The 14,745-nt window shown below is 51.7% G+C and overlaps 1 protein-coding gene across 4 annotated transcripts in view; it reads right to left on the bottom strand.

Annotated features, from left to right (window-relative positions):
• Positions 1-14,366, bottom strand: part of Gad1 (glutamate decarboxylase 1) — a 40,840-nt gene extending 26,474 nt beyond the window's left edge. The window contains exons 1-5 of one of the 4 annotated variants that reach the window (XM_063283075.1): positions 13,730-14,366; positions 12,483-12,625; positions 9,191-9,253; positions 3,861-4,019; positions 2,456-2,698 (exon numbers count right to left, since the gene is read on the bottom strand). In XM_063283075.1, the coding sequence (XP_063139145.1) occupies positions 2,456-2,698; positions 3,861-4,019; positions 9,191-9,253; positions 12,483-12,561 (544 nt within the window). In that variant the 5' untranslated portion in view covers positions 12,562-12,625; positions 13,730-14,366. Of the gene's footprint in view, positions 1-2,455; positions 2,699-3,860; positions 4,020-7,219; positions 7,406-9,190; positions 9,254-12,482; positions 12,626-13,254; positions 13,655-13,729 lie in introns of those variants that run through there. The other 3 variants (NM_017007.2, XM_017591454.3, XM_039104242.2) reach the window with 3 other exon arrangements.
• Positions 14,367-14,745: the final 379 nt, after the last annotated feature.

Here is a 14,745-nt window from a genome sequence, read left to right as displayed (position 1 = left end):
TTTTCCATAATGAGAAGTTAAAAAAAGAACAAGCCCAGAAATACGTGCCTGCTGTGATTGAAGGCTGCTTCATCTCTGCACCGGTCTATGGAAAATCTGTGTGTGCTGGGTCCTCTGCTAATTCATAGAGCAATTTCAAATGTCACCGTTTCCCTTCTTGGACTGTACCTGGAACACTGTGCTTCCATTATTAAAACTGAATTTATTATTTTGGCTGTTAAGGCACTAATACCCCCCAAATGTTTCTGATGTGTGTTGGGGGCTTAGTCTGTTGTTTGAATATATATTCCAAAGCATAGACCAGCAACCAGGAGCTAGCTTCTGACATGGTGGCAATGGCGTCCTTTAATCAGTGCCAGCCCTGTGAAGGGCAGCAGAAAGGTCCACGTGGTGTGGAAGATTATGTTCTCTGTAAATGCAAATGCCTGCCTCTGGAAGCTGCTGTGCTAATCAGAGGTGGATGGCCTCAGACTAAACATCCCAGGGGATTCCTATCAGGGCTAAATGGTCTGCTTTCTCTGATGGTCTGACCAAATTCTGTGGGGGGTTTTGATAGACATTCTGGCTTTTAGTGGATGGATGAATAGGTGATGATACATAGATAGGTAAATAGGTAGGTAGGTAGATAGATAGATAGACAGACAGACAGGCCCCTAACATGGAGAAAGTGTGTAAAGTAATTGATGAGACACAAAACATTGACCAAAGCAAACCAAGCTGGAACACAGAATTCTGATTCTCCTTCCAGCCAGGAGAACAACACTACTTCTCAGGAATGGGTTAGCCGTCCGATCAGAGTGGTGCTAATGGAGGTGAATTGATGAATGCTTCTTTAACAGGCAGACTTTGTGCATTCGAGTGAGTCCAGTCTATGCACTAATTTTAAAAATGAAGCTGTACTTAGGCCAGCAGGGTTGGCGAACCTCAAAAGCTACTTGGAATTCTTTATTTAAATAGCTTCTTTGGCTAACTTCATTAGTTTTCTGTAACTATTTTCTGACATCCAGTCACCATACTCAACTTTATTGCCACCAGCCTCTCTAATCTTCACCTTCAATCTATCTTCTAGGGGTTCAGATGATGGGAAAATAAAGGTGGAATGAGAAAGAAGGAGAAAGAAAAAAGATGCCATTCTCGACTTGGGGCTCCACCCTGGGATAGCAACTGTGATGGGCAAGGACCCCAATCCTTGCAGACCTGACTGCCTGAGGGTCCTGGAAAGCCAGGCTGGGAGGGGAAGAGAGTGACCAGGCAAAGGAACTGTTCTTTATCTTGGTGCTAAGAAACAGCTCAGATGAGATTTAAAATGTCTTTGAACTTGGGGTGATTGAAAAGTAACCACTTGAGCTTTGAGGGTTGCTGATTAGAGAGGACTTGGGAAAGGAGAAGAGGGGCGAGAGGAGAAGCTTCAAGTAGGAGAAAGGACTTGGTGACTCACCCAGAATACAATATAAGGGGAGAGACAGGGAAGGACACACACACACACACACACACACACACACACACACACACACACACACACACACACACGGAGAGAGAGAGAGACAGAGAAAGAGACAGAGAGAGAGACAGAGAGAGACAGAGAGAGAGACAGAGAGAGAGAGAGACAGACAAACAGGCAGGCAGATAGGCAGACACTGATTTTTTTGGGTGTTCTGGATTGAACTGTATTCCTTAAAAAGATAAACCCAAGTCTCAACTTCTTGTTCTTGTAGAACATGACTCTACTCGGCAATAGAGTTTTCTCAGACATAAACAAGTCAGACAAGGTCATTCTGGATTGGGGTAGTCCTTAATTCAAAGGAGACTGGTGTCCTTTTGTGAACAGAAAATATGGACAAACATTCACAAGGCAGAGGCCACGTGGAAGGAAAGGCAGAGTCTGAAGTGAGGCACCCACGAGCTGAGGAATGCCAAGGAAAATGGCCACAAGTACCAGAAGCCACAACGGCAAGGGTGGCTCTTCTCTGACAGCCTTCAAAGAAGGCATCGTCCTGCTGACCCCTGGGATGGCTCAGCCTCCAAAACTGTGAAAGAATAAATCCTCATCGTGATAGTTTGTATGACCACCCTTAGAACATGGCACCAAAAGAGAGGGGAAAGGGCAGTTCCCCGGTGCAAGGGACAAGGGATGGAGGCATTTCATTCAGAATGAAACAGAATGAGGTGGGCCAGAGAAAGGACAAAGGGTCAGGTGACCCTGCTCTGTTTAGGTTACAAAAGCCCAAAACAAAACCCAAGCAAACAATAAAACAACCTGTCACCACGTGGCTGTACCCTTTTAGTTTTAAGAGAAATTGTGACCTTTTGTCAGGCTTCAACTATTGTGGCCCATGGTGACCTTGTAGTCACTGGGCACTTGGTGTCTTCCCTCACCAGGATGGGGCCTCTTCAGTATGACTTGGCCTCTGTTTCCAACCAGATAGGTAACGGTCAGCCTATCTCTTACTCTTACCTGTGCGAACCCCGTACTTTAGGGTGTCTCTACAGTCAACCAGGATCTGCTCCAGAGACTCGGGGTGGTCAGACAGCTCCAAATTAAAACCTTCCATGCCTTCCAGCAACTGGTGTGGGTGGTGGAAGTCCAAAACCTTGGTGGAGCGATCAAACGTCTTGCGGACATAGTTGAGGAGTATGTCAACCACCTCCAGTAAGAACTGCACAGTTTGCTCCTCCCCGTTCTTAGCTGGAAGCAGATCTAAGCAGAGAGGGGAAGCCAGACAGTGATTATCACGTGCTGGGCCAGCCTTCAGAGGGCTCAGTTGCTTCCCAGGATATGGATCTACACTGAGATGTGGACAGCTAGGCCCCAGAAGGATGCACTATGCCCAAAGATGTTTGATACATTCCTAGGGCTTCACACACTTCCTAATAGTCAAGACTGCTCCTGTGGGGGACGAGTGGCGTGCTTAAGGAAACCTTGAGCATCTGACCCTGGCAGCTGTCCATTTGCTGAATGGACACCTGGGAGGAACACAATGTAAAGTACTTTTGTTGGTCTCCTGGGGACCAGGTGTCCCTGTGCATCTGGCTTAGTGTTAATGATTTGCTTGATCTGTGGGTGGCAAAGGTTGGGGCTGCTGTGGGTATGGGCTCTAGAAGGTGCCAGAGGGGACCACTGTCTTTCTGTTGATGTCATCTTTTGGGGCCTTAAATTTTTTTTTTTTTGAGTCTGGAAGTAACCTAGGCTCTAGGCTTTATCAGAATTAGAAAGAGGGATGAGCAGAAGTGTTGAGTGAAGTTTCTGGGAGAGTTACAAGAATAGGTTGTGTGGCCTCATGGCATGGTTGTCTCCGAGGTTTAGTGAAAAGCTGTGGCTTCTGTGGTTCTGTGAGAGCCAAGGGAAGAGGGAGTTCCAAGAACTACTAAGGAAAGACTGGTAAAGCACTTCCCAAGGCCTGCATTGCAGAGCCAGCAGAATCTAGAGAAAGCTCTTCCAAGAGTCTCCCTTGTCTAATCATGAGGCTCAGATGCATAGCTTCCCATAGAGCAGGCTTGGGGTTTGAGGCTTGGGGCTTGGGGTTTGGGCTGATAATCTTGAAGGATAAATGATAATGAAAGAACCATTTTATTCTCTGGTTGTAAGATTCCTTTAGCTTCTGAGATTTTATGAGTCCCTATTTGTCTCTGGGAGCGTCTCTAGAATTGAATGATTCATGGATATCTCTCAACTACATTCCTAACCACCAGGGACCTGGGCAGAAGAAAAGGAAGGAGTCTGTCCCATACAAACATCCGAAAAGAGGTTTCATGAGGGCTCACAGAAGGTGCTGGCATGTGAGGGAGAAAGAAGTAAAATTTCAGGGGGAAAAGAATCAGGACTAACTGGATAAGCTGGGTGGGGCACGGAGAGGAACTACCTTGAGCAAACAGGTTGGAGAAGTCCGTCTCTGTGCGCCGGAAGCGGGCACCAGGGTCACTGTTTTCACAGGAAAGCAGGTTCTTGGAGGCCTGCCTCTCCCTGAAGGCACTCACAAGACGACTCTTCTCTTCCAGGCTATTGGTCCTTTGCAAGAAGCCTAAAATGCAAGAAGCTAGGTCAGAGAAAATGGGAGGTACCCAGCCACCAAAGGGCAGCTGCCTAACCAGGCTAACCCTCCAAGCAAGGCTCTCTCTTTTGCTGAGAAGAGAAGCCACGGAGTGTGTTCTACATATAGTGACTCTGCACGGCTTGCCTTCAGGCGGGGAGGGGCTGTGTCAAGCATCATCAGTGGCACAGGCCCAGTCATGCAAGAGAGAAAAGGAGCAAGTGAGCCCCATCTCCTCTCTGAGCATGACAGCAAACTCAGAATTAAGTTGACCAGACAGCTTCCACTCCAGTAACCTGCCCCGGGATGGGGTTTGGAAGGAAGGGACCCAGAGAGGATGCTGCCAACATTGGGTTTGTGAACTATAGAACCAGGGGGATGGGGACAGCAGAGACAGGGAGAGGAGGATATCTGAGGGAGCTAGATGGGGCACTGGAAGGAGGAGGGTGATGATAGCAGAGGGAGGAAGGATACTCAAATACAAAGTGCCTTTTTTTTTCCTGAACCTTTCTCCATTGGGAAAAAGCATTAGAGAAAAAGACAAGAAAGCCTCTGCATCTCACAGCCTTGACAAGGACTCAGTTCTAAGTATTTATGGAGCACTTGTGGAGGAGCTGTTTGTTACTTATTCCGAATGAGACAGATGAAGTGAGACCAATCTCCCATCATCTGGAAGCTTGTTGGGCAGCTGGCCACCTCTGCACAGTCATGATAGAAAAAGCTCCAAGACACATACAGAAATGGACTTGGAACCCAGGTTGGGACTCATAGCACTCCACCACTTCCCCCAAGGAGAAGTCTGGCTTACCCATGGTGTACAGTGCAAATACCCACAGCAGTACTCCAGGAAGCAGAGTTGAACCCCAACAGGCTGAAGTTGGGGTTCCTCGCCAACTTAGAGCATGCTCCCCTTCCCTGACCAAGCTTTTTCCTCAGCAGCATCTCTAACACAGCCTCAGTTTTAGCTCCAGAGGCCACATAACGAAGAGAGAAAAAGACAACATTTCTTGGTGAATCTAAAGCTGACTTCCTAGAAACCAAGATCCTTGAGACATCACAGTGGAGATTCTAGAGTCCAGAGCCAGGGTGCAGTACTCATTCACTAGAGGGATATAGGGTCCTGACCCCCAGCATTCCTTCCCTTTGTCCATTATAAGGGTTAGAGGGTGTGCCTGGCTGGAGAAACCCAACCCATGTGACCCAGTGAAGGGTGGACCTGCCCATCTAAGACCTACTCTGGAGTCTCTGTCATCTGCCCAGGCTTGCAGCTCACTCCTGACAGACCCCACACCTTTCTACCTTGCAGCCTTTTTGGAAGCCAGAGGCAGGGAGAGTAGGCTTTAGATATCCTCTCCCAAGACGGTTTCCACACAGGCTCACCCAGAGATGTCCTTTAGACGTAACTTTACGTCTGTGTGCCATTTGGAGCCACCGTTTCTGTAATGCAAGAATCAGAACTTTCTCTAGATCTCGGTGTTTAAAACACTGGTGTGATGTTAACTGTGTTTTTTTTTTCTTCTTCTTCTAGTACCAGGGATTGCTGATATAAACATTTAATATACAATCTTGTTTCTTTCACTTTATTTAGGAAAGTATTGTTTTGTTTTTAATTATTTGGATCCTTTAAAATGATCCAAGCTCCTCTTGACTCAGAGAGGCCTTGCCAGGAACTATTCACTTCTCCAAGGTGGAGGATGAAGTGAGATGGAGAATGAAATTGAATGGAGAATAATATTGAGAGAGTACTTTAACAATGGTCTGAATAGCAAGGGGTCCTGGCTGGGGTCCCTAGGACTTCCCAGGAACACCCTATAGTCTCTGTTGTTCTATACTCCAGCCACCAGCATTTAGTGCTAGCCCATAACTATCCTAGGAGAGAGAGCTTGAAGTTGTGTTGGATCAAGTCGTAGATGATCAGTCACCCACAGTCAAATAAAGATGGGCAGCATCCCAAAAGGACTTCCCCTCTGCTGGTAGCTGTTCCTCATTCTTACTCCCAGTGAGTCCTGTGGAACCAGAGAGTAGCACGCTCCAGACAGCTGTTTGCAGGTAGAGCTCCAAGCTTGGTGTGGCGTAAAGACACTGGGCAGAGGGCACAGGGGATGCTGAAGTCCAGCATCAAAGCCACTTAGAGAAAGGAGCTGCTGCTTCTTCCTCTTCTTCTTCTTCTTCTTCTTCTTCTTCTTCTTCTTCTTCTTCTTCTTCTTCTTCTTCTTCTTCTTCTTCTTCTTCTTCTTCTTCTCCTTCTCCTCCTCCTCCTCCTCCTTCTTCCCCTTCCCCTTCCTCTCCTTCTCCTTCTCCTCCTCCTCCTCCTCCTCCTCCTCCTCCTCCTCCTCCTCCTTCTTCTTCTTCTCACACAGCATATTAACAGATTGCCTACATATTTTTTTAACAAGAAACCAGAGATATGGAGTACCTGAGGTATCTCTTACTTTAAAATAGGCAAATGATTAAAACCTTAAACACATACATGTGTGGAGGGACTGACTGAGCAGCAGGATCTGGACCTCTACAGAGAAAAGCAATGGAAGACCAAAGGCAGAGCTCAGTTTTTGCCATGTGCTTGCCGTTTTTACTCTATCTAGGTCATGCCACCATGCCTGCAGCCACTCTCCAGCTCGTGGCAGAGCCCTGGGTTTCTCCCATCTGATTATTCTCCCTGGGGTTCAGCCTCTGGAGCATGAGTAGGGACACCCATGGCCATCCTTGCAGCTCCATTTCCTGGAGTAAGAAGAAGCAGGGTAGGGAATGGGTGAGAACTGCATCCTAGCAAGACATGCAGATGCTCAGGGGGACCTTCTGGGGTGATGGATTCAAGGATAGAAAGAGACTATTAGATCTTAGGATCCTAGGCTGTCAAGCCAACCGTGGTGTTAGGTCAAGAAGGTGAACTACTCCTCAGGCAGAAAGGTCTGGGATTAAGTGAGTTTGGGAAGGGGCTGGAACGGAGGCTGTAGATTGAGTCAACATTACACGGCTTCCACTAGCTTAAAATGAACAGCCAGAGTTGGCCCAAAGCATGGAGAATGGATCCTTACGTTATTTTGCTGGAAACTCCCATCCTCTGCTCCCCTCCCTGTTACTCAGGCCATAACTCTCTCTCTCTCTCTCTCTCTCTCTCTCTCTCTCTCTCTCTCTCTCTCTCTCTCTCTGTATACAGACAGGAATCTCTTTATGGATGACAGCCCCACCTCCATCTCCACTGCCTCATGGCGTTGGTTGTGAGAAGAGGTGGAAAATGTAGCGATAACTCAGAGCCTCCACTCCTGTCTTAACCGGTCTAACTTTTTTTTTAACCGGCCCCTTTCCCTTTCAGGACATCCTGTTTGTCTCCAACAGGACCATTTGGACCTCGGAGGACCAGTACCAAGAGCAGCAGGAGGCAGGATGACGACTGACCCTACACACCCTCGCTCCCACAGGCCAGAAGCCTCTAAGAAAAGTGGCGTTCACCTGGAGTGTAGCCCAGGTAGACCCCAGGGTTCCTTCCGTTCTGATGGCCAATCGGTTGCTGCCTGTGGCTGTTGCATGACAATGGCAGAGGCAGAAGGCGAGAGCCAAGAGGGACCAGGCAGGAAACGGACCATTAAGCCAGGAAAGGCTTGGTGGGAGTGGGAAGAGGCTATTAATAGAACAGAGCTCAGGGCTGTCGACGCTGAGACCGCTTCTGGTGTTGCCCACCAGTTTTGAGCGCTGGGGATTGGGTCACGTCCCCAAACCTCTGGGTCCTATGGCCGGAGGGCTAAGATTTTCCAGAAAATGCACTACGTCTCGCAACTGAGCAAATGCACTAGATCTTCGCCACCGTAAATACTGGATGCCCGGATCCAGAGCCCCAGTGATGCAAGGAGGGCGCTGCACGGCCAAACAAGGAAGGACGCTGTTTTCCCAAGGCCCTAAATAACCACTCTCCCCAACGATTCTGAACAGCCACAGCGGGAAGCAGGGGGGAGGGGCATAAGGGGTGCGGGAAGGTCAGGCCTCAATAGCACCCACTCCCCTCGGGGCTCCCTGAGCTTCCTGGGCTGGGGAGGGCTCCGCACCCCGCGCCCGCTCGGCTGCTATCTCGAGCGCAGCAGCTGACGGATGGCTCTTTAATAAGCCCCTCGTTAATCTTCCCCCGCCTCTCCACCCCCTGCCCGGGGACACCCGTATTTTCAGGCCCGATAAGGCTAGAGAATTTTAGACAGTGAAATGTAGTCAGGAAAGCAAGTCCTCATTGTTCAGCCGGAGCCGCTCGGCTGTATCCCTTCGAACAAATCCTCCTCCCCCTTTTTTTTTTAATCTTAAAAAAAAAAAATCCCTTGGGCGTTTTCATTTCACATCCTCTCCTTTTCCTCTCCAGCTCTCGGATCTGTTTTCCTTTCCTGCTGGCAAATCGTGACAGACAACCACCCCCTCCAACGTTCCCTCCCTCCTTGCAGCTCCCCGCCCCCCTTTCTTGCTCCGTCGAAGACCTGCAGGGCAAACGGTCTAGCCCACTGTGCCAGCACCTCCCCTAGACAAGCTATCCAGTGCAGCAGACAATCCTTTCCTTTCTTGGGCCCCCGGAGCCTCCCAGGAACGAAATTTGAATTACCATGGCAATTAGGTGCAAACCCCCACAAGTTAGGGAAGTCACTTTCAATGGTGTGTGTGTGTGTGTGTGTGTGTGTGTGTGTGTGTGTGTGTATGTGTGTGTGTGTGTAGGGGTGATGGAGGACGGAGTGAGCAACCACAAAGGGTCAGTTACAGCCTTGATAGATACTGCGTCTTTGGTCTGTTCGCTGGGAAAATCAGACCAGTTCACACTTTTTATGAGATTTTACAGATTCGAGAGCAGAAAGCACTAGTCCAAGCAGCCCGGCGCCGGCGAGGATACCCCGGCTGCCGCTTGGGGGTGCTGTATCCCAATTTCCGAGGCCACACTCGGTGAAATGAGTCCCCAGAACTCTGCGGTTTCTGGTTATAAGGACTCCAAAGGAAAAGGCCTCTCCTGCCAAGTGAGAGAGGCCACAGGAGGGTCAGAGCCTCCAAGAGACCGCATCCGCTGGGCGCTGGGACAGTAAAGCAGTTAGAATACTAAATCGAAGGGTCAGAATCCCCCTGCGGAGGTGAGACTCTCCTACAAATTCACAACGCTCCACCCTTGAGAGCCATCCCCTGGGGGCCTGTTTACTTACCACAGATCTTCAGGCCCAGTTTTCTGGTGCATCCATGGGCTACGCCACACCAAGTATCATATGCTAGGAGCAGAGAGACAGAGGGCAAATTAGCGAAGGTTGGGCCATGAGAAACTGGGTAGAGGGCAAAGGTTTTCACGAGGACTGTGGAGGTCTTCCTGAAAAGCCACATAAAAAGCTCTGCTCTAGAAGGAGCAAGGAGCTACCTACATCTTTGGTTCAGACAGAGCTCCCAGCTCTCCTCACATTTCCTGCCTTCAGGTACCGAACCATGTTTTGTTGAACTGGGGCTCACAGCCACGGGCCCCGCCCCCAAGCGATCCCCAACAAGGCAGAGGCCAATCAAACGCACAAAGATCCAGACCTTAGTTCTGGCACGGCCCAGCACCCACCCGCCGGGCCCAGCCCCAGGCCCCAGTCCTCGGACTTGAAGGGCGACAACACAACCGCTCAGATGGGGAACACAGAGGCATCTGGGACCCAAACGTCTCATAATTTCTTGGCGGGTCTCCAGCCGAGTGGCAGCTTAAAATAAACTGGCATGAAATGGGGTCGCGGAAGAGTTCAAGAATTAATTGGGTGAAAAATAGTATTTGAGTAGATGATCGGACTCGCATGGCTGCTCCAGTTAGACCCGGGAAGCAAAAAGACAATGGTGCGCCAGCGGTCCGGTCCTCAGCCCACACCCCAACCCCCTTCTCAACCTGCCCCTCATTAACCCTTCCTTCTGACTTCTAGAGTCTGAAGCACGCTGGTGCAAGCACCTTTCCTCTGGGTTTGAAACGCGTGGCCGAAGGACTTGGCTTTTTTTTTTTCTCTCTCCTCCCAGGCCATTCTGAAGGCGTTCTGGTCTACCGATCTTTCGCGTTAACTCCCAGCAAAGAATGCAGCGAGGCAGCCTATACTGTCTAGAGACGCCTTCTTGTAGACTCCCGGAATGGGCCTAGCAGAAATCCCTCCCCACCCCTCCAAGCCAGGCGTCTCCCATCCTCCACCCTAGCGGTGCGGGAGTGTTGACAGCGATAAGCAGGGCAACATCCATTAAACCTCAGGCACAACAGAGCCCCAGAGGGGCGAAGAACCCGCCTGACGTCGTGAGACAGTGTGTCACGGTTGGAATTCCACGGACAGACAGGAAATCTGTACAATAGCGACCCTCTAATGGCAGTACCTAGAGTATAAGGCGGTCCTTCCACCCAATGTCGGTGCTTTCTCTTTAAACTCCAATCTCATATCATCACCACAAGAACCCAGGAAAGGAGTGTAGGTCTAAGACTCAGGAGACAAAATCATTTCAGCGTAGAGGCTACAGTTTCCCAAGGTCACTTGGCCTGAGGTTGGCGTTCAGAAATATTCCAGTGCCACCATCCCTCGCCCCAACTTAGGCGTTAATTAAAAAAACAAGAAGAAAGAGAGAGGGGGCCGAGAGCCCCCTTTATTGTGGCCCGAGTTGAGAATGCCTTTTCTGATAGGCGATAGGCTGGAGAGCTCCTGCTTGTCAGGAATAAGGTGTGATTGAATAAGGTGTATAAGGTGTGTAACGGAGCAGAAAGGGGCGCCTTCCCGGAGACCTCGCGGAGGCAGAGCTCAACAGCAAACTGGGCGGGTGGGGGTGTGTCTTCCAGGACCGATGGAAATTGGACAGCGCGGACAAGCGCTCCCAGGCTCTCCATTTAACTGTTATAGGTTCCCAGGGACCGGTTCTTCCCCAGGCAGCGGATCCTTAGATCTCTGGCCTCCATTTAGGTAGGTTCCGGAGGCACCACACCTTGGAAGGACTCAGATCATCGCCTCGGCCTTTGCTGAGGCTGGACATTTGAGGACTACGGGGTAACCTGGTAGGATATTACGGGTGCCTAGTGTGGAGGGTGGCCCCCAACCTTGCAGAAGGAATAACAGTGTGTGTTGGGGGATAAAGACTGGAGTAAGATGTGGGGACGACTGGAAAATAAATCTATCCAGATCCAATCTACAGACAAAAGGGGCGCAGGCCTCGAGTTCTGCGGGGCCAGCTCCCACCGTTGGCTCCGCCGCCAATGCCCGATCACGTGCCCCGGGCACTCTCCGGAGCTCTGCTTTGTTGTGTGGGTAACTGTCGCTTGCCTGTGTGCAGGAAGCTGGGGCTGCTAAGAAGAGAACTGCAAGGTGGCCTGAGGAACTAGGGCCTCCGGCCTCAACGTCTGCACTCAGAAATTGAAGGAGAGCTTTCCTTGCCTTCTTGCCACTTTTGTTGATGGGAACAATTGTTTTCACAGGGTTTACAATGAGTGCCATAAAAACGCAACAAAAAAGCACACTCGACCACACCGATCTCCCTCAGCTCTACTTCTGTAGAGATTCTGGGGGGCCGGAGCTATCTGGAGCTGATAAATTTTTGGGAGAGGGGTGGTGAAAGACTTAACCCCAACATGGAAAAAAAGATAAACAAATCCCGCGACTCCAGGAACTAGAAAGTCAGGCTGAATTAGAGACAGATTGGGTAGGGAAACATAAATGCCCTTTTATCTGGTTTCCCTATACTCCAAGACTTGTCACCTGCTGACAGGTCTCTAGAAAAAAAGCACAGGGGTGTTTTTGCCTCCTGGCTTGCCAAGCCGTTTCTCCTCCTAGTTAGCAGCCCTCCCCATTCCACACACATCTTGCCACTCCGGATGATGCCTAATGCCCCTCCCTAGCCTTTTTTTTTTTTTGTCTTGTCTCTAAGATGTAATTAATTAAATCGCAGGCAGTTTTGTGCACCTTTTATGCTCCTGGCTTCGCCCTCACTCGTCAATAGCTAGACGCAAATTTGGAGCAATTAGGGACCCAGAGTTTTCTAAAAGCTGCAATTAACGTCGAAATTTCCCCTGATTATGGACTGTGAATACAGCACTGGGGGCGGGGGGTGGGGGAGAGGAGAGGAGGAGGTCAGGTCTCATCCCAAACCTAGAACTAGAAAACTGTTCTCGCGGAAACTCCAGGTTTCTCACACTGCCCCTCTGCTCTGACCCCTGTTGTCCCGTCAGACGAAACCACAACAGAGCGCCTTGCACGTCTCTACCCGCTAAGACCCCATGATCTTTCTTGCCGGGGCCCCGTGTGAAGTCCTAGCTCTTAGGTGCCCTGAGAGTAACCTCGCGTCCCTGGCAGCCAAATGACCTCTAAGCAGGAACCTGGGATAGGGCCCCATTTGTTTCCCAGCCTCCATCATTTCTACGCTCTCCTTTCGCGTTCCGACAGCGCAGCTTCCCGCAGTGCCAGCGCCCCCACCCTCGCTGCAGTCCATTTAATAGGAAACTGGGGCAGGACCTACTTGTAGGACGCAGGTTGGTAGTATTAGGATCCGCTCCCGCGTTCGAGGAGGTTGCAGGCGAAGGCGTGGAAGATGCCATCAGCTCGGTGGTCTTGGGGTCTCTACTGTTCAAGTGTCCCCCGCGGTCTGGGCGCAGGAACGGGCTGCAAACAGAAGGGAGAGCTGTGCCGAGAGAGCTTCTAGGTCCTGCGGCCGGGGGCACCGAAGTCTCGGAGACAGAAGGGAAACCAAGGGCAGCGAGCTGGCTGGGTCCTGGTGCGCGGTCGGTGGGAGGGGGTGGGGAGGCGCTCGCTAGCTCCCGGACTGGGGCGCAGGCACAGAAGCCCCGGGCGACTCTCAAGTCTAGAGGCGCAACGGGGTGCCCCGAGTGAGGCTTACAGCTAAGGGGCGCCGGAGGCGGGTGCAGGACGCGAGGGATGGGGTAAGGATAGGACTAGGAGCACTAGGGAGCACTCATCGAGCGAATTCCAGCCCAGCTGAGACAAGCCCCATTGGGCTCCCAGCAGCCTGGCGGACAGGCAGAAGGGGAGGGGGGAGGGCGTGCGGGGCGGGCACGTCTGGTTCGGTGTCTGGTTCCCGTTGTTGTGTCTGGCTAATTCCTTGGAAAGAAGGAGGCTCACTGCGCCGGGGACAGGGACTTTGGTGAGACAAGGTGAGAGGAAAAAGCCGCCCCCCCACCCCAGGACTTGACCCGCTAAGAACCAGTCACCTTGCACTCCAGACAACCAAAAGGCTGCGTGTTGGAGCCTTCCTAATCAGATTATAGTCCCACCTCGTTTCTTGCTTTCTCAACCCTAGGGCGAGGCTCCGTCCCAGATTCACTGCTTCTACTCTACCTAGTCCCCAGAGTTCGTTTCACTGAGCCAGAGAAGGTGACGGAGGGTAAAAAGGAGAACGTCACCCGGTGGCCAACTTGCGCCCAGGGCGCAAGAGACCTCGGGTATAAGAGTGCGCGGCTCCCCTATTTGGTGCTTGTTCGTGGACAGAGTGAGGGAGAGGGAGGAGAGGGCGAGAGGGAAAAGGAGGAAGAGATGGGGAGAAGGAGCGGGAGAAAGAATGAGAGGAGCGGGAGGAGAGCACTAATCTGGGTAAATCTAAGACCCCGCAGAGCGCAGCCCACCAGCCGCCTTTTGCGCGTCGTCCCTCGGGCAGAGCATCTGTCCCCCCCCCCCCGCGCGCTCTCGCAGCTCGGCGGGCGGCAGTGGAACGCGGGTGCTGGGGAAGTAACAGGTTATCGCTCCTCGCACCTTCTGCCGCTGCTACCCAGGCGCGTATCCGAGAGCCGTGAGCTCCGATCCCCGAAGCGCAAGCAAAAATGGCTCTGGTGTCACTTCAGCCCCTATGTGTCCTCTCGAATGAAATTGATAAGCAAGAGCGAGGAGGGACAGGGCTGGGGGCCGCCAAACCCCAGCTGCGACAGGACTGGAGGGAAGCACTCGGTTGTGGAAGGTGGGCGACAGGCGCGTGCCGGTGGGGTGGGGTAACGGGCTGGACAAGAAGCCGCAGGCTGAGAGCACCGAGTTGAATAACCAAGGCTGGGCTCTGGCAAGTCCGGGCGATCCGGTAGGTATTTACCTACCTCGATTCAGCCACAGGGAGCTGGACCCTCCCGCGACTCCTCCGCGAAGCGTCCCCCGCTTGGCTTTGCTCTGCCACAGACGTACGTGCTGGGTGTCACCCCGGGGCTGCTTCCTTGCTTGCAGGATCCCTGGTCCGGCACGCGAGAGCCTGAAGAAGAGAGAGATCCGGAGAGGCGGCCGCTGGGCTTGGGGGAGGCGGGGGCGGAGTGGGGAGGCGGGGACCCGCTCGGCGGGGGGAATCACGAGGCCGCTGCTCGCGGGGGCAGCTCGTCCGCGCAGCGCTGGGGCTCCTTTGCAGGTGTCTGACTGCCTCTGGCGCTTTATAGGGCGATGATAAAGCCAGCTCATGGGTTTGCGACCAGAAAGGGGGGGGGGGGGGACAAAGTCCCATGAGTAATCCAGAACGCACTGGGCACGCTCTGTTTTTTGTTTTTTTCCCAATTATTTTTGAGATAAGCAATGTTGGGTGACAGCAGGGAAAAGATCATTCTTACGAAGAATTTTGTCTCACTGGGTGATTCTTCTTTCTCTTCCTTTTTGCCCTCCTTCCCGTATCTTGGAGGAGATTAGAATATTTGCTTTGCCTTAATCAATTTCCCGTGATTGCCCTGGACTGGCAATCCAGAAGGTTTTCTCTGGGTGGTGTCATGGGGAGCGCTCTACTGAGCCAATGTGGCTGTACA

The sequence above is a fragment of the Rattus norvegicus genome, chromosome 3 (assembly GCF_036323735.1).
Source record: "Rattus norvegicus strain BN/NHsdMcwi chromosome 3, GRCr8, whole genome shotgun sequence".
Classification (NCBI taxonomy): Eukaryota; Metazoa; Chordata; class Mammalia; order Rodentia; family Muridae; genus Rattus; species Rattus norvegicus.
The sequence above is the reverse complement of the archived record's forward strand: the minus strand, read 5'-3'. Positions and strand labels throughout refer to the sequence as shown.